Source organism: Zootoca vivipara, chromosome 11 (assembly GCF_963506605.1).
Source record: "Zootoca vivipara chromosome 11, rZooViv1.1, whole genome shotgun sequence".
In the NCBI taxonomy this organism is placed as follows: domain Eukaryota; kingdom Metazoa; phylum Chordata; class Lepidosauria; order Squamata; family Lacertidae; genus Zootoca; species Zootoca vivipara.
Window position 1 is genome coordinate 62,577,181 of NC_083286.1, and position 18,202 is coordinate 62,595,382.

At 52.3% G+C, this 18,202-nt stretch overlaps 1 protein-coding gene across 4 annotated transcripts in view; it reads left to right on the forward strand.

Annotated features, from left to right (window-relative positions):
- Positions 1-11,861, forward strand: part of IL11RA (interleukin 11 receptor subunit alpha) — a 122,487-nt gene extending 110,626 nt beyond the window's left edge. For all 4 annotated transcript variants that reach the window (XM_060280406.1, XM_060280405.1, XM_060280407.1 and 1 more), the window contains 5 exons: positions 2,979-3,120; positions 3,772-3,867; positions 5,181-5,280; positions 7,221-7,303; positions 8,805-11,861. In XM_060280406.1, the coding sequence (XP_060136389.1) occupies positions 2,979-3,120; positions 3,772-3,867; positions 5,181-5,280; positions 7,221-7,303; positions 8,805-8,821 (438 nt within the window). In that variant the 3' untranslated portion in view covers positions 8,822-11,861. The remainder of the gene's footprint in view (positions 1-2,978; positions 3,121-3,771; positions 3,868-5,180; positions 5,281-7,220; positions 7,304-8,804) is intronic.
- The last annotated feature ends 6,341 nt before the right edge of the window (positions 11,862-18,202 follow it).

The window sequence follows — 18,202 nt, forward strand, 5'->3', positions numbered from 1 at the left end:
CTTCTGAAACTCTGGCCCAGCTGCCTGGCATTGGCCTCTTGTTGAATTATTATTTCATTGCTCTTGTTGTTTGCTGAATTTGCTAGTCACATTGTCTTGCCCAGGGCAACTCAATGCCTTAAAAACATCACAACCACTTCCAAAGGTCCCTAGATAGTTAAAGGCCTGGTTATAGAGGAAGTTTTATGCCTGGTAGCTAAAGATTTTGTAGGCTTCAGGGACTCGGCTTCCTCTCCCCCACCCCACCCCCGGCAGTAGATAAGCAGAACAAAGCAAAAGGAGTCTCTTACCAGTTAGAAACTTTAATGACCATAGCGAGAGAACAAAGAATCCATTTCTAGGAATGAAGGTGCTCCCCCACACTTCCCCCTGCCATTAAGGGTCCCCCCTACTCCCCCCCATTAAGGGTCCCACCCATTTAGGGTCCCACCCACTTCCCCCCTAATCACCCACATCACTTCCGTGTCTTGCAACCTGATCTCCAGCCACTGTGCTGCCACCTTATCTGCTCTCCTTGACCTTGGGCTGAGCGGATAGACACTTTCCAGAGATAGTGGGTCTGTTAACTCCCTCTCTCCTAGCTGTTCACCCACCCTTTCGCCAATGACCATCTCCTGCTCACCACCCAGTTCTTCCCAACTTCTGCCTTCTGGACTGTGCCCCTCTGCAAACCACTGTTCCAAATCTATACTGCCCCACTGCTCCTGGGAAGATTCAGTATCCTGATCTGGAGCAGAGGGAGAGGGAGGCTTCCGCCATTCTTCCTCAGTGCAGCCCTCCTCAGCGTGGTCCCTGACAGATATGTAATGAAGGCCCCAGGTGAACTTTCCTGGGTAGAGCCTTCCACAAGTGGGGGGCCACTGCAGGAAAGGCCTGCTCTCGTGTTGCCACCCTCCAGACCTCTCCTGGAAGAGGCCCATGAAGAAGGGCCTCAGATGACGACCGTGGGGTCCAGGTCAGTTCTCATGGGGAGAGGCAATAGCCTAAAGGTTACCAGAGTGTAGACAACAAATGTTAGGCTATTCCTGTTCAGCTAGGGGCACAGCTAAGCCACCAGCCGAAGCTGATGGAAGCCACTCTAGATGTATCCCCAAACTACTCACCCAGTTCTTCAGAGGGAGTGTCACAGAGGAGGCGCTGCGACTACTCTAGAGTAACGACTCTCCAAATCATTGCCTTTTCATGCTTTTATTGTGTGCAGGCTATTTACAGTGCTAGGGCTGTACAGGATACATGTTCTCAGTCTAGGTCAGAACCCTGGAATGGCGCTTCCCGCGTTTTCTTCCAACATAAGAGTCTGGGCACCCCAAATCTCCTTCCGTGTTTCCTCCTGCGTAATTCCGGAACCGGAGGGAAAAAGGGTCTCCTTTCCATGTTCTCCTTCTCCCCCCTTTCCCCCGCTCTCTCTTCCTCTCTCACGTGCAACAGAGGCTCTGCTATCCTGCCAGAGCCCTGTCCCCTACTTCCTCCTTCCCCACTGGACTCTTCCCCCTCCCCGCTAGCTCCGCTGCTATTGGACGAACTGCTCAAGATGGGCGGGGGCTCTCTGTACTGTTTCCCCCTCACAGGGAGCATAACTCCATCAACCTCCCAGGCAACCTCCCATCCATCTGGTCTCGGGAGCCACCCACTAACAGTGCCTCAGTCTTATCTAGATTGAGCTTCAGTTTGTTGGCTCTCATCCAGTCTGTTACTGAGGCAAGACACTGGTCCAGCACTTCCAGTGCCTCACCTGCAGGTGTAAGGAGAAGCAGAGCTGGGTGTCATCAGCAGATCGCTGACAGCATACTCCAAAACTCCAGATAACCCCACTCAGAAGTTTGATGTAGATGTTAAACATCGTCCTCTGGAAACTTCCATCAAAGTAGGACCAGAACCACCACGATGCCACTCGTCCCCCAAACTGTTCCAAAACTGGGACTCAAAAGTAGATGGCAGCAGAGAGCGAGGTCTCCCTGTGCTGTATTTGCTAGTACTGAATGCCAACATTGGTATCTTGGCCACAACAGCAAACACACATGAATGCCTATTGTCCTCTCCTTGGTGCCAGAACTCCATTGTCCCACCACCTTCTCCTCCAAAAATATCTGGATTTAAATGCAGACTTCTGTTAACTAACAATAAAGTCTCCTTGATTCTGAGTACTGTATCTCTACGAATCTTCACTGGCAGCTCTTTCCCCAGATTCCATGCAACATCTGTTTAGCCAGCTGTGCTCAGGGTTTTGTGGAAAGTGTTGTGTAGTGGGTCTTCAGTGATTTCAGCTCAGTGCAAATGAGAAGCAGGAGGCGAGGATCTGGTACAACATCTCTTTACTTCAAAGAACAAGTAAGAGCCAGAACACAGGGAATGGGGAAAACTGGGACTTATATAGTAACAGAGAACTAGCAGGGAAAAGATACATTTTGGCGGGAACCAATGGCAAGGATTCCCTCCAGCGTAAACCAATCCAGCAGCGGATCCAAATCCTGCACTCTGAACCAGCAAATGATATAGGTTCCCGCTGGAACTTATGCATTCAAATAAACTCTACAATACAATAAACTCTATATATTATATTACAATACATACTTGGCTGTGCTATTACTTTAATACACAACAGAAAGAGTGTGAGCTTGCGAGTTTAGCACAACTAGATGGACCGAGGGTTTGCTTCTGTATTTATGAAGTTCTTATCAGGGCTTCCCTTCCAAGAAGACTGATCCTGGCGGACAGGATCTCCCCCAAGGACATTGATCCATCGTTGCCAATCTCCAAGTATGCATCTGCAGGGGCTCATGGCTCACAGATCTATGGCCTGCTCTTGGTTGGTTGATGGCAGTCGGAACCAAGGGTGCCCTCCGCCCCCTGGCAGGAGCTGGGAGCACCCCTCCAAAAAAAGAGGAAAGAAAACTGCCAGACAGGATGCCACATTCTGGGAAGCAGAGAGTAGGGGTCTCATCCTGCAGCTGCCCATTGTGTGTGTCCTGGATCTGCAGGTGGAGACGGTCAATGTGTCCGAGGTGATAACGGACGCCTTGCTGGGCTTGCTTCATGTGGTCCAGGTGAGCGCAAAGGACTTCATGGATGCTGGGAGCTGGAGCGAGTGGACCCCTGAAGCGTGGGCCACGCCTGCCACTGGTAAGCAGCCCTCACAGCTGTGGGGCATGTGCCTTGTTTGGAGGAGGAGGAGGCTGCCAGGGAGCCTCCAGGCTGTCAGCATTTTGCAAGAGGGTTCCAAGCACATAACCTCACATTTGTGCAAATAGAGTGGGTTAAAACACGAGGTCTCATCCACACTTAACTTTTGCTCTGCGCTTTCTTGACTCAGGTCCACACTTTCCTGGTCTGTGTCTGAGCATTTGTTTGTTTGCCTGCCTCAGTGCTTTCCCCAGGAAAACTCATTCTTTAACACCGAATCAAAACAAATGGCAATTCAGGCTTTCTGCAGATTTCCCCCCCCCCCCCGTGGTAAAGAGCGGGTTTTCGTGGGGAAAGCAGCAAGGGCGGGGGAGTGCTTGGACATGGAGCTTTGAAGTGCAGACCCGTACCTAGAAAAGCGACACAAAAGGAAGTCTGGGTGTGTCCTGAATTGCTACATTTCCACTTTAAAAGGAAGAATTGGACTTTACCGACTTGGCCAAGAAGCTTTTACCGGGTGACCTGGGACCAATCACTGCCTTTCAGCCTAACCTACCTCACGGGGTTGCTGTGTGGATTAAATGAGGAGGGGGAGAGCCACGATTCTGTAATCTCCCTCTTCCCCCTAAAATGCCTGCTCTCTTTCCCCAGGACAAACTTTGGTACCCAGCGAAACAGCCACTGCAGCCATCAAGCCAGAAAGCCCAGCGGAGGAGCCTTCTCTGGCCCCCAACAACGGGCCCATTGGTAGGTCTCTAAGAATGACCCACACAGAGTCAGGGGGAGGCGGGCACCATACAATCTCAAGCTCTTTTGTGTTGAGATTTTGGCGCTGCAATTTTTTGTGGGCTTCCTGGGACGGGATAAAAACCCTCCTCAGGACTTGAGGGGGGGGCATTATCTTACCTTTAAATGCAAAGGGGCTGAGCACAGGGATGGGGCTGATATTTGCCTATGCCCAAAGGCTGCTCTCTGAAACCCAACTGTGTTTGTGAAACAGAAGACCCCCGGGAAGGACAGTGCCCATGGGGCCTCATCCCCAGAGAGTGCTCTGTGCCAGGAGGACAGGCCAGCAGCCAGAGGGGAGGAGGAGGGAGAGGGGAGAGAGAGAGAGAGAGATCACTTCCAACATTCCATTATTCAATATACTTTATTCGACCGATAGTAAGAAACAAAAAACATTTCTCAATACAAAGATAAACATATAAAACTGAAGGCATCAGAGGGATACATAAAAATATAAAAATATAAAACTGAAGGCATCAGAGGGATACATAAATGGGACATTCCGCTTTTTTGAATGTCCACAAATTCTAGTGTTATTCATTCATTCATTCAATTTATACAGCGCCCTTTGTACAAAGACCCTAGGGCAGTGTACAACGTTTACACGGCACAATAATAAAAACATAATAATGCATAGCATAACCATAAAATCATAACAACAGTCTCCGCCCCCATTTAACAGGCCATCGGTTTTTTAAGGGCCGAAGGGTAAAGAGCGATGTCTGGTGCCTAAAGACATGCAAAGGTGGCTCCAGGCGACCCTCTATGTTAGGAGAGAGGGAGGAAAACTTGGCGCTCTCCACTTTCTCCAGGCCAGGCATTGTTTATGAACTTCCACTGCATTGTCTTTGGCCGTGAGCTATGTCCTGTAAGGGTCCCTGTGGCCTCTCTGCACCCATCCTGCTCACCCAAGCCCCTGGGCTTTGCCCTGGGCACCCTGGGCAGAGGAACACCCTGCTTTGGAGCAGATCCGTCACCCCGGCCCATTCGCCCATTCACCCTTCTGTCCTGTGTTTTCTGTCCAGACCCTTAATTCTGAGACCATTGAACCCACCTGCTATGGCCAGTGGTGCTTCTGGCTTCATTCCAGTCCAGCCATTCAAGACAGGGCTGCTTCTCAGACCTCAGCCTCTCTGTGGGGCCCTGGTAGATAGCATTGCAGGATCAGGCATTTGTAGGTCTTGCCCTGGACTTGGGCAGTGATGGAGGGCACGTGATTTGCAGAGGCTGCCCGACACCCGCAAAGTCTCCCCTTTCCCTTCTGCCCCTAACAGGCCACAGCGACCCCACGGAGAAGGTGGCGGTTCTGGTGTCGCTGGGCGTCTTTGCCTTCTTCGTCCTGGCGGTGATTCTGGTCTTCGCCTTTCTGATGTGGTAAGTGTGATTTCACCTTCCCTTCCCTTGGAGGGAATGGGGCCCTTCCTCTCCAACACTTCTGCTGGAGCACCTTGCTTGGGAAGGACCAGTTCCCTATTTGGAGGGCCTCCGACCCCTCAAACCCCGGCTTCTGCCCTTGGTGCGGTTGCGTCAGCGGGCATGGCTCAACCTACGGCGATGGGAGGCAGGGCCTGCTCTGTGGTGGCCCCCCAGTTGTGAGCAGGGATGGGGGAGAGATACAAGCTGGCTCACGCTGGCAAGCCAGCCTACCGGATTTGCACTTTCAGAAACAGCGCACAAATCAAAACGCAGGCGTCCCACCGGGCTCCCACATCTCTGAATTTTGCAGTGGGGTTCTCCAACTGAGTAATGTGTACAAGGATGCGAACTCTGGGATAAAGTGTTGATAAAAATAATGCATTTATTAGGGGAGATCGCTTTGCAAAAATATGTGTGTTAGGGGAAGTTCCCGGAGGGTAAGAGCCGGTGGGAAGGCTGGCAGGGTAGAAGGTCCGGAGGTCTGGCAGCCGCTTCCAGCCCCACACTCTGCACCGCAGGAGGTTGGGTTGGATAACCCTTTGGATCCCTTTCAACACTACAATTCTGTGATTGTGCCCCTGCCCCGTCCTCTTCCCAGCCTGGCCTGTTGTGTTTTGCTGGTTGGAATCCACCCCGATTCTGGAGACTCTCCACCTAAAACAAGACGCAAATTGGTTGTGTCGCCAAGGCTGTGGAGCTGGTGGGAGAGTCAAAATAAAGGCTTCCAGTTCCGGGGAAGGGAAGTCCAGACGGGCAGAGAGGGGGCTGGACTGGGTTGGCCTTGCTTGGAAGAGCCTCAGAAAGGCCCTGCCAGAGCAGAAGGCAGAACACAGCGAGGTGGGACCCCTCCAGCCCACAATCTGGGCAGTTCATTCATTTAGATCAGTGGCTTCCAAACTTTTTTGGGCCACTGTCCTCTCAGTTCCATGAGCTCATTCCTAGGGCCACTTAGACCACCCGATACCCTATAAAAAGCAATACAGTTGGCGCAACCCACTAAGGAAGGTAGCAACACAATCGAATTCAAAACAGTAGCAATTGTTTGTTGAAAATCAAATTAAAACGGTTTAGTTTAATGCAGCAAAACTGATGCACTTGCTTCAGCCATGCCAGCTTTTCAACGTCTCATAGCCATTCACACCTCCACTCCTACCCCCACCCCCACCCCGGGTAATCCCACCCCATAGTTGATGTGGCAGTACCATGCACTCTGGGAACCACCAATTCGGATTCCTAAAAATATATTTGCAGACAGCCCCCCGCTGTCAAATATCAAGTTAGCATACAAACAAATCTAGGGCCTTTTAAAAGTTGGGTGGTTTTTTTTTTGTTGTTTTCTATTTTTATGTCATGTGTTTTGTTTATATGGTGTAAGCCACCCTGCAGTCTTCGGACGAAGAGCGGTATATAAATTTAATAAATCGTCATTTTAAAAAGTCCAAGAACAAAAAAACAAAAACAAAAATCCTATAAAAACAATACAAAACAATCATAGAATTGTAGAGTTGGAAGGGGCCCTGGGGGTCATCCAGTCCAGCCCCCTGCAGTGCAGAAATCTCAGCTCAAGCAACCATGACAGATGGCCACCCAACCTCTGCTGAAAAACCTCCAAGGGAGGAGAGTCCATCGCCTTGCACGGGAGACGGTTCCACTCTTGAACAGCTCTCACGGTCAGAAAGTTCTTCCTCGCGATGAGTCGGAATCTCCTTTCTCGCCATTTGAATCCCTTGGCTCAGGTCTTCCCCTCCGGAGCAGAAGACATGGCCTCTCTACCTTCCATGGGGCAGCCCTTGGTTAGCCTACCTCCTCTCCATTTCCTTTCTTCCAGGCTAAACATGCATCCCACGGCTAAGCCCCCACCCCCAAATCTCTCTCTCTCCCCCCCCCATCTTTCCCAGGGTCCGAATGAAGAAGCACAGCAAAGAGGCCACGAAAAACCACGACCTCCTTGCCGCTGCCATCCACATGAAGGCCTTGCCCAGTGAGTACAGCCCCCTGTGTTGTGCCTTGCGAGTGGGGGGGGCGACACAAGATGCTCCCCAAGAGGGTGTGGGGCAGGAGCATTTCCCCCTCAGAGTGCACAGAGACCTCCTCTGGCTGGAAGCCTCCCTCTGGCATTGTCCTGGCACCCACAGGATCAGGCCACCCTCTTGCTGGCTGCTAATTATTCAAGGCCATCTGAATTGGGGTGTGTTTCCTTATTTATTCCTGCTTCCCTTGTCAGGGGTTGGGCTTTGGCTCAATTTAAGCCTTGAAGCCGGGGGGGGGGGGTGTCAACCCTCCCTGGACTTCTGTTTACCTGAAAATGGAAGCTCCGCCACCACTTTTAAACTCTAAAACCGTTCTCTCTGAGATGATCACTCTGTGCATGCCCGGAAGTACTCTTGTCTCCTTTCCCCTTAATATCTCTTACATATTCCCACTTAATTTGGGGTGCACAGCTGGGCAAATCTCCCTGCTGATGCTTCCCCTCCCTATTCCTCCAGACCCCCCTGGCTCCTGCCTGAAGGGGGGGTTGCCGCTGCAGACAGACCAGTCTGGAAATGCCCCCCCCCCCCACTTTGGCCTGCAGAATCCCAACGGGCTTTCTTGCTGGGAAAGTCCTGCTGGCCGAGGCCTCGTCTGGCTGGTTTCAGAGGCGGGTAAAATGTTCCATGCAGAGCAGCCTGGACATTCCTGGGAGTCCAGCCATGTAGACGTTGCAAAGCTTGCAGCATTGAGCAGAGACGTTAGCAGGGAGACTTGGGATTTGTGCAGAACCTGCAGGACGGAGCTTTCCAAGGGCTCAGGCAGCTTCCTGGATGGGGCTGCAGCAAAGAACCGCCTGCAGGCTAGCAGATTTCATAGAACTGCAGAGTTGCAAGGGACCCTGACGGTCATCTAGTCCAACCCCCTGCAATGCAGGAATCTCAACTGAAGCATCAGCTGCTACAGGGAGCACAGGCGAGGCACGCAGGGCAGGAGACTCTAGTCCTCAGGGTGGCTGCTGGTCTGTCTGGTGCCAGGAGGCTCTCTGGTTTATCCATCTCCCTGTACATCTATTGCCCCCTTAGTCCTCATTTATTTATCCCATAAAATCTATACACAGCTTGAATGTTTTTTTTTATTAAAAAAAAATCAAAGTGGTTTACGAAGAGAGTAAAACAATAAAATTATCTGTAAAAGCAACTCTTTCAAATGCGCAAAAGATGCAATCCGCAATAGACTCAAAACCCATTAAAACTTGCATCAACTTTCTAAATCATCTGGGCAGGGTTGTTGAACCGGAAATCTTTTTAGCAAGGTGACCGGAGAACAGGAACGTTGTCCCTGAGAAAAATCTGCAACAATAGTTTAAAACACAGAGAAAGTTAAAAACCCTCAAACCAACCAAAGCTCACACCCGCTTTCTGGGCATCTTAAGTCGGCTTGTCTAAGCAAGAATGTTTTTTCCGCAGGCGATTCTATGACTGCACCTCCTTTTTCTCTTTCCCCTCCTGCAGAAGCTCAGATCTTGTAGCAAGGACCTCTCCCCCCTCCCCACTGGCAGCAGGGACCCCCCCCCCACGCCAACAAGAGGGACATCAACACCACTGACCTCGCCAGTTGCAGCTACATCATATTGACTCTGGGGGTGGGGGTGCATTGCGGGTGCCCCTCTGCTGACCCCCCCATCACCATGGAAGGACTCTCTTGGGAAAGAAGCTCATCAACAGGACCTTTTGGGGTGGCGTATTAGCCCTGGGGGGCACCCCTGCTGGCTGAGCACCAGCCCCCCACCCCCAAGACGACCTCTTCTCCCTCTGTTTCCACATGGACTGAATGCTGTTTTGGGACTGACCGGCAGCCTCTGGACAGCTAAGGAGGAGGAGAATGTTGAGGTTTCCGTGCCCACTGAGCCTGGCAGAGGGCACCAGCGCCAGTAGGTGTTGGCCAGTTCAGCTTGGGGCAAAGGGACCACACACACACCCCGAGTCCGGTGCCCCCGCCACCCGTAAGGAGCCAGAGCGTGACTCTTGGGACAGGGGGGGCATTTGGGGTACGCTGCCCTTCCCTCCACGGTTGCCCTGAGTCAAAGGCAACATCGCTTATGGGACCTGCTTCCCTGGAGCCCAGGCAGAGCATGGCAGGGGTGTGGGTGTAGGTGTGGCATCTGCAGGGCATGGAGGATTGGGGGTGGGATCCTGCACCCCGTTCCAGGAAGGGATCATCAACCAGGAGGAGACTTCAGGGGGCGAGGCGATGGCAAAAGCCTCCCCAGGAACCACAAAGGCAAGGAACAAGGATGGCAGAGATGTGGAATTGGGGGCTTTCAATATGTCACTCCTGGGTTCCCAGCTCCCAGCAGCCCCAGTTAGGATAATGGGAGCTGGAAGCCAGAAACATTTGGAGGGTCCCCAGCCCTGAAGGTGGGCGGCCGTGTGTGTGTGTGTGTGTGTGTGTGTGTCCGTGTGCACACTTGTAAACTTGTACAGATGCAGCTACTCTCAGTGTTCAAAACCTGGAACTGAACTCTCTTCGTTGCAATGAATATTTAGCATACAGTGGAACCTCAGTTTATGAACACCTCAGTTTACGAATTTTCGGTTTACGAACTCCGCGGACCCATCTGGAACGGATTAATTCACTTTCCATTACTTTCAATGGGAAAGTTCGCTTCAGTTTATGAACGCTTCAGTTTATGAACAGACTTCAGGAACCAATTGTGTTCATAAACCGAGGTACCACTGTATATAGATGGGAGGACATTACATTCTGCTTGTATCAGTTCAACTCAACTTCGGGGCAAAGCAAGCAGGATGCTAGCATTGCATTGCACCCAAAGAAGAGTTTGGCACACGGCCAGCGTGCTGGAAATGCGAGGAGGCTGGGCTCACTAAGCTTCCACGCTCTGGCATTCAGAGGCAGCTCCTTGTGGGATTCCTGCACATTGCAGGGGGTTGAACGAGACGACCCTTGGGGTCCCAGCCAGCTCTACAATGCTATGAATCTCTGCAAGTGGGCCAGTGCAAGGGCGGGAAGGATTCTGGGCTTTGTTTATTGTGCGTGCAGAGGGCAAACCACACCCTGAGCACCCTGTGGGTGCGGATTCAGCCATGATCGTAACACAAAAGCTGGGAAATACCTTGTTAGGGGTGCGTTGGTTTTTTGAGGGGGTGTTAAGAAAAAGGAGCATGTTTCTCACTCTTGATGACCAAGATCAGCATGTGGGGAACACCTGTTAGGACTTCAGAAGGTGGAGGCCCTGGAGGGGGAGGGGGCTGGGAGTGGGATTTGTAGCTCTTTTTCTTTCCCCCTCCCCGCCATGCCAGCCTGCCCCCCTTCTAATCCCTAGGACCCCCCCCCCCCAATAGCCCCTCTGTGCTTTGGACTTGGAGGACAGAAGAGCCTTCAAATGGGATCAGATCAAAGGGTCCCATCTAGTCCAGTATCCCCTTCCAACGGTGGCCACTGAGGGGCCCAAATGGGAAGCCCCCCCCCCCAAGCAGGACCCAAAGGTAACCCCACTCTCTCCACTGGCTGTTCCCAGTGACTAAGAATTGTGCCGGCTCCGTGGCTGGTAGCCAAGGGAATCTGTGCCTCCCCCTAAGCCTTTTTCAAAGCTATCCAAGTTGGTGCCCCCCCCCCGTCCCTCTTCTGGGAAAAGGGGGGGGCTGCTTGAGGGTTCACACCTACACAGAGAGAGAGACACATGCATTCTTCACACAATTAATATAGAGATCAGGAGGCAGCTGAGGTGGGGGGAGAGCTTTCCTGTTGGGATTCTTGGAGATACAAGCAGTAGGAGGGATTGGCGAGTTGGACGGGACCCCCAAGGGTCCTCTAGTCCAACCCTCTGAAATGCAGGAACCACAACTAAAGTATCTCTGACAGATGGCCATCCTGCAAGTCAACAGGGGGAGAGCAGAAGGCTTTCCTCTCTGCAACTCAGTGACTTCCACACTGCCCCCCCCCCAAGGTGGCCAAGGGCTTCTTCCGCATGCAAGCATTGGGAGTGCATTCCCACAAAGACTCAGGATCGACAGAAAGGTCTCCTTGCAGAGCATCTTGCTACAAACTGCGGTGGCGTCTATGGGCTTTAGCGCAAGACTGGTGGAGATGGTCGGCCTCCAGGCACCCCTGGAACGCAACTCTCATCAGTCCTGGCCATCAGTTAGGCTGGTTGGGGCTGATAGGAATTGGAGTCCAGCACAGGAGGAGGGGTCTAGTGGTGGCTGTCAGCCACGGTACCTTCAATAGAACCTCAAGCTTCAGAGGCAGTCTACTTCAGAACACGAGTGTTGGGAATGGAGGTGCTGTGGCCCTCGCACTCTACTTGTGGGATTCCCGGAAGCACCTGGCTGGCTGCAGAGGGAGACAAGATGCTCGCTGAGATGGATCCTGGCCTCAAATGCAGCCGCCACTCATGGTCTTCCTATGCCCTGTGGTTGTGTGTGTGGCCTGGTTCTGCAGAGCGAGGCGAACAAATTGTCTGTCATGTTTAGGGAGTGTGGCGATGTGCAAGTCCCCCGGGGGCTTCTGCACACACCCCAGGAGTGTGTGTGTGTGTGTGTGTGTGTGTGTGTGTGTGTGTGTGTGTGTGTGCAATTAGTCTGTGTTGTCTCCCACAAATCCCAGGTTCACAGGTTTCATGTGTGGGTCTGGGCAAGGCTTCCTGCCTCTGCGCTCCCACCGCCTCTGGGCCCCTCTGAGCCATTGCTCGCACACGTTTTGGCCGTGCCAACCCACCCCGGAGCCAGTGAGCAGATGAGGTGGGGCCAGGCCGTGCGGTGAGGAGTCTCTGGCCGTTGCCAACCCCCGGAGGCAGCAAACTCGATGGAAACTTCCGGAGATGAAGGCAAGCAGTGGCAGCGGCAGGTGCCAGATGTCAGGAGGGGAGGGGAGGTGGGGAGGCTAAAAATAGCCAGGAACACTTTCTCCTGCCAGGAGGGTCAAAGCGATGCTCCCTGCCAGCTAGAGGAAAGGCTACCTGGAACCTCCTTGTTTTGAGGCGGAGGGGAGAAGGGGCTGAGTGCATCCGAAAGGACGGCAGATGCCTCTGTAGTCTGATGCTCCTCTCACGCAGCAGCAACTTAGCTTCAAGGAAAGTTTGGAGAAAAGGCGACTTAGAGGTGACACGACAGACATTTGTAAAACGATGCCTGGCCTGGATAAATTGGAGAGAGAAAAGTTTCTCCCCCTCCTCTTAACAACTACAACTGATGCTGAATGTTGAGAATTTTGGGACCGATAAAAGCAAGTTCTTCATGCAGTGCAGATTTAAACTGTGGAACTCACTGCCACAGGAGACAGTGAAGGCCACCAACCTGGAAAGAGGACTGAACAAATTTATGGAGAGGCCTACCGATGGCTAATGCTCTGCTTCCACGACTGGAGGCAGCCATGCTTCTGAATCCCAGTTGCTGGGAACTGCCGGAGGGGAGGAGGCTCTTGAGTTTGGGTCCTGCTCATGGGTTTCCCATGGAGGCATCTGGTTGGCCACTGTGAGAACAGGATGCTGGGCTAGATGGGCCTAATCCAGCAGGCTCTTCCTGTTCCCTGGCAGGTCATGGCAGGGAGAAGTTTTGTGCATGTCTGAACTGGCCAGAGACAGAGTTGGAGAGGTCAGGTGTGCCTTCTTCACAGAGGGAACCTCGTGAGTTTGTGGTGGAAAGGGGAGATGGAGAGCTTGGGCACCGATGTGCGTGTGTTGCGCTCAGTCTGGGTACACAACCCTTGCCTTCTCGCCATAGAAAAGATTTTCATTTTGTTTGGGGGCTCTGCACTCTCACTCTTGAGTGCTGCACAGGTGGCCTCTCAAGGACCTGAGAAGAGCCCAGATCCTGTACTGGATCAGGCCAAGGGGTCTCCATCTAGCCTGGCCTCCTGTTCTGTGGCCAACCAGGCAGGGGCATAGGAAGGGGGGTGCGGTGGGTGCAGTCTGCCCCTGGGTGCTGACCTCTGAGGGGGGGTGACAAAATCACCCCTGGGCGGGGATCGCTGCGGATTACCGTGCCAGTCGCCCCCCTGGGTGGCCCGCCCCCAGGTGCACGGCATGTGCGCCGCTCCGGGTGCCCAAACGGCTAGCTACGCCGCTGCAACCAGGGGGCCCAAATTGGGGGGGGAGGGAAACCCCAAGCAGGTCCTGAGCACAACGGCACCTCTCCCTGCTCTTACCCCAGAGGAACAGGTATTTGGAGACATCTCTTTAAATGCCCTCAAATCGCTGTGATTTCTGCATTGCAGGATGTTGGGTCATTGCAGGTGACCCTAGGGTGCTTTCCAACTCTGCATAGAGGAGGTCAGTGAAATGGGGGAATGGCGACTTCATTTTCCCCCCATTTCCAGGGGGTGGAGAAATTCTCCCACCCCTTTTCCAGCCCAGGTCTCCATTAGCCCCGCTCAAGAGCCCAAGGCCTGACCGAGTCTTTCAAGCCCATTTTGCTGTAGATCGACTCCTGCTGCCACTGGGGCCCTTCCAGGACATTATGGGCATCTTGGGGATAGTGGCTGCCCCCCCCCCCCCACGAAATGATGGGGAAGTATTTGGAATAAAATTCTGCAAAGGGACTTCTTTCTCTAGAGTAGTGAGGACAAGAAAAGGCGCTGGATTTTTCTTGGGGTAAATGCCTTCTGAGAAATTTCAGATCCGCTGTTACCGACTCCTCTACAGGACTCTGCATCTATCCAGCATTTTAAAAAGGGTCAGGGTGTAAATGTGAAGGCGTTGCAGTACAGCTGCCCTGCAGCCTGGCAGGGTTCTCCTCGTGCATTTTGAGTGAGGGGTGGCACCCCCTTAGGCAATTGTGCAGAACGGTCCTTTGGTGCTGTGTGCGTGCGTGCACATGCGTGTGTTCACGGGGAATTTCATATTAGGTGCAGAATGTAGTATGTCCACTTCCGTTTTAAAAAGAATGCCACGCCTCTGTCCCTCATGATTGCGGAAACAAGATTGAAACCGAGGGGCCTTGTCTGGGGGACTCTCAGGAGCTAAGAGGATCCACTCCCAGGAAGCTGCTGAATAAATAAACCATGCAAATGGGAATAATAAATTATGCAAAGCGCACCAAGCTATGCAAAATTGGGTGGGGGGGGGTAGGCAAAACCCACAAAGCACACAATTCTACAAAAAGTGCATTATTTATTCAGCTTGCAAATTCTTGGCTTTCCTTGAGGGGGGGTGTTACTTTGGTTTGCAATTTGTTTTTCAGACTGTTTTAGAGAGATTCTATGTGTGAGTAAATGAGATTCCTAATCCCAGAAGGGCAATGGATGTTGTAGATGTGTGTGGCTTGCAGGAGTGGGGGGGTGGGTAGACCAGCTTGCCCTGCATGCCACCACTGCCCCCATGCCTCCCAGTTGCCAAGGATAGCTCTGCTGTCTCCCCTCCTGGCACCCACTAAGATCCCAGTTCCAGAAGAAGTTGCCGTCCCCTCCTCCTGCTGCTGCTGCCCCCCCAGTCTTCTCTGCTCTTCCAAAGAAATTGACCCCAAGCAAGCAAGGACAGGCCAAGTTCTTCTTTTCCCTCTCCATCGATTCTTGCCATGGGCTCCTCTAAGCTGGCTCCCTTGGGTGCTCTGTTTCGGGTGGCATTTGGCGCCCCGTGAACCTGGTTGCAATAAGCTAACACCGGACTGTGTAACAGCTGTGGGCTCGTCACACTCGTGTATAAATAAAAATGAAGGAAAGTGAGCTGCTTGTTACTTCTGGGGCTTCCCGAACATAAAAGGGTGGGGTTTAGCAACCCTCTACAAGAAATGCAGTGCCGCTCTGCGCTGCCAAAGGTGCGTCAAGGCCACACGCAGTCCAACAACTCTCTTCCTCCTGGAACCCTTCACATGGTGAGCAGATACGACCCTTCTGGAAAGGTGGGGGGGCTTGGAAAGGCAGAGAAGAGACAAACAGCTCGCCATCGTCTTGGGACAAGACACCTCTTATCCCTGGGCCACACAGCCAGAGATGTGGACCTCAGGAACAACCAGCTTCTAGAATTCCAGAGGAGGGGGCCTCCCTGTTTTCTTCCTGTGCTGTTTTCCTACCTAAGCTACCCACCACCACCACCACCCAAAAAAAAACACACCTTAGAATCATAGAATTGTAGACTTGAAAGGGACCCCGAGGTTCATCTAATCCAACCCCCTGCAATGTGGGAATCTCAGCTAAAGCATCCAGGACAGATGGCCATCCAAACTGCTTAAAAGCTTCCAATGAAGGGGAGTCCACCACCTCCCGAGGGAGACCATTCCTCTGTCAAACAGCTCTTACTGTCAGAAAGTTCTTCCTGATGTTTAGTCAGAATCTCCCTTCTTGAAACTCTAAGGCAACTTTTTAAGCAGAGTTCAGATGGCCATCTGTCAGGGATGCTTTAGCCGAGATTCCTGCATCGCAGGACGTTGGACTAGATGGCCAACTCTACAATTCTACAATTCTGTGAAAGGGTTTTGTGGGGAGCACTGAGATTGCGCCTCCATGCAGATGCAGGGCTTTTAATTCCCCTCTCAAACACCCCAAAGTACCGTATTGGCCTGAATATAAGGCACACTTTAATTTGATTGGAAGTGGGCGGGGGAGGTGCAGTTTATATTCTGGCCAATACAGTATATTTGTGCTGAAATGTCTTGTAAGAACAGCCTGGGTTTCTGCTCCAAAGGAATTCTTCCCTCAGGGAACCAGCGCCCTCTGGTGGCAGAAGATGCAAACAGCCCATCCTGGGCAAAAAAAGAAAGTTAGCAGCTGGAGCAGGAAGTTTCAGGAAGAAGCTTTTAATTTCCATGGTGTTGCAGATCTCGGTTCTTCCAAAGAACAGCAACTGGGATATATATCTGGGCGGCCAGCGCTGGGCAAATAGAGGCTTGTTCTTCATCCTTCAGGATCTGGCTAAAGATGGGGGGGGGGTATTTGGGGGGAGGTAGTGATGGGGTGAGACCAGGGTGCTGGCAGCAGGGAATACATCACAGGAAGTATCCCCTGCCTGGGGTCAGCTGGAGGGAGGAAAAGGCAAGAAAGATGAGAGGAGCACAAAGCCATCCTTCGCCCCATCAAGCATGAGCCCCACACCCCAGAGCAGGCTTCCCCAACCAGAGCCATTCCCAGCCCCCTTTGCGTTCAGCCTGGCTGTGGTCTTTCCTTGCTGGGGTTGGGGAGACTCACAAATGGAGGAGGATAGGAAGCTGCCTTATACAGAATCTCCTCCATCTATCTCAATATTGCCTACACTGGCTGGCAGAGGTTCTCCGTGGTTTTGTAAGAACTAATCCAGAATCCTGTTCTCCCACCGGCTGACCAGGTGCCTCTTCTGGGAAACCAAGCAGGATTCAAGCACAAGAGCAATCTCTTCTCCCGTAGTTTCCAGCAACTGGGATTCAGAACCACTGCTGCCTCCGACTGTAGAGGCAGAGCTAAAAGGCACCCGTAGCCCTTTCCTCCTCCATGAATTTGTCCCATCCTCTCTTAAAGCCATCCAGCTTTGTGGCCATCCCTGCCTCTTGTGGGAGGGAGTTCCACTGTCTAATGATGCTCTGCATGAAGCAGTGGCTTAGCGTGGGGGGCCAGGCTCTTGGGAGGCCCAAACTAGGCACCCCTGCAGAGATCCCCATCATGCCCTGCTGGCCATCAGTGGTGAGGGCTAGGTGACCACAGAGGGCGATCTTCACCCTCCATGCCCTATCCCTGCCCCGTGTGTGAGCACCCACCTGGCATCAGGCTGGCAAAGACCGCTATACCCCTGGCATGAATAAATACTTTATTTTATCCTGACTCTTCCAGCGGGTAGGGAGTTTTACCTGACCCTGCTTGGAGATGGCAGGATTGAACCTGGAACCATCTGCAAGCAAAGCGGATGCTCTACCTCTAAGCTACGGCCTTTTCCCGTAAAGTTCGTGCCCTGTGGTCCTTCCAGGTGCAGAGAGGAGCAGCGTGGCTCTGGGGCAGGGGGATCTGTCTAGGCACATCATCTGGGAGGAGATTCAATTTCACAGCTGATCTCACCCCCCCCACACACACACAAGCACGCACGCACCATGAAATCTCAACGTCTTGCCTTTGTGCCGGCTTGTTTCACTCCCTCTTGGGTTTCCGAAACGAAGCTTCTGGAAGCCAAGATCAGAGGAGGAGGCCCTGAGTTCAGTGGCAGGGAACATGTGTTGGCATGCGAAGGCTCCCCCATGGCATATCAGGTTAAAAGGATCTCAGGTTGCAGAATAACACCGCTTCATGCATGCTCGTGATCTTGGTGCTCTTGCAAAACAACACTAAACATGATGCATGACACCGGAATTTACTCCATGTTCATGAGTCCAACTACGCCAGGTGGAATTTGAGCTCCCCTTCCAAACAAGAGTCCTTTAAAGGGAAGAGCAGAGCTCATCTCCCTTTGAATCATAGAGTTGGAAGAGACCACAAGGGCCATCCAGTCCAACCGCTTGCCAAGCAGGAAACACCATCAAAGCATTTCTGACAGACGGCTGTCAAGCCTCCACTTAAAGACCTCCAAAGAAGGAGACTCCACCACACTCCTTGGCAGCAAATTCCACTGCTGAACAGCGCTTACTGTCAGGAAGTTCTTCCTAATGTTTAGGTGGAATCTTCTTTCTTGCAGCTTTAATCCATTGCTCCATGTCTGCTTCTTTTTCTAAGTTAAAGCTAAAAACCTCCTTAACTGCTTAAGGTGATCTTCACAAGGAAGGCAATTTAGGGCTCTTCCCAGGGGAAAGTAGTGGGGCAAGTGGAAGTGGAGACAAGCCCTTAGTTGAACTTTTAAGGCATGGGTAGGCAAACTAAGGCTCGGGGGCCAGATCCGGCCCAACCGCCTTCTAAATCCAGCCCGTGGACCGTTTGGGAACTGGTGTGCTTTTACATGAGTAGAATGTGTCCTTTTATTTCAAATGCACCTCTGGGTTATTTGTGGGGCATAGGAATTCGT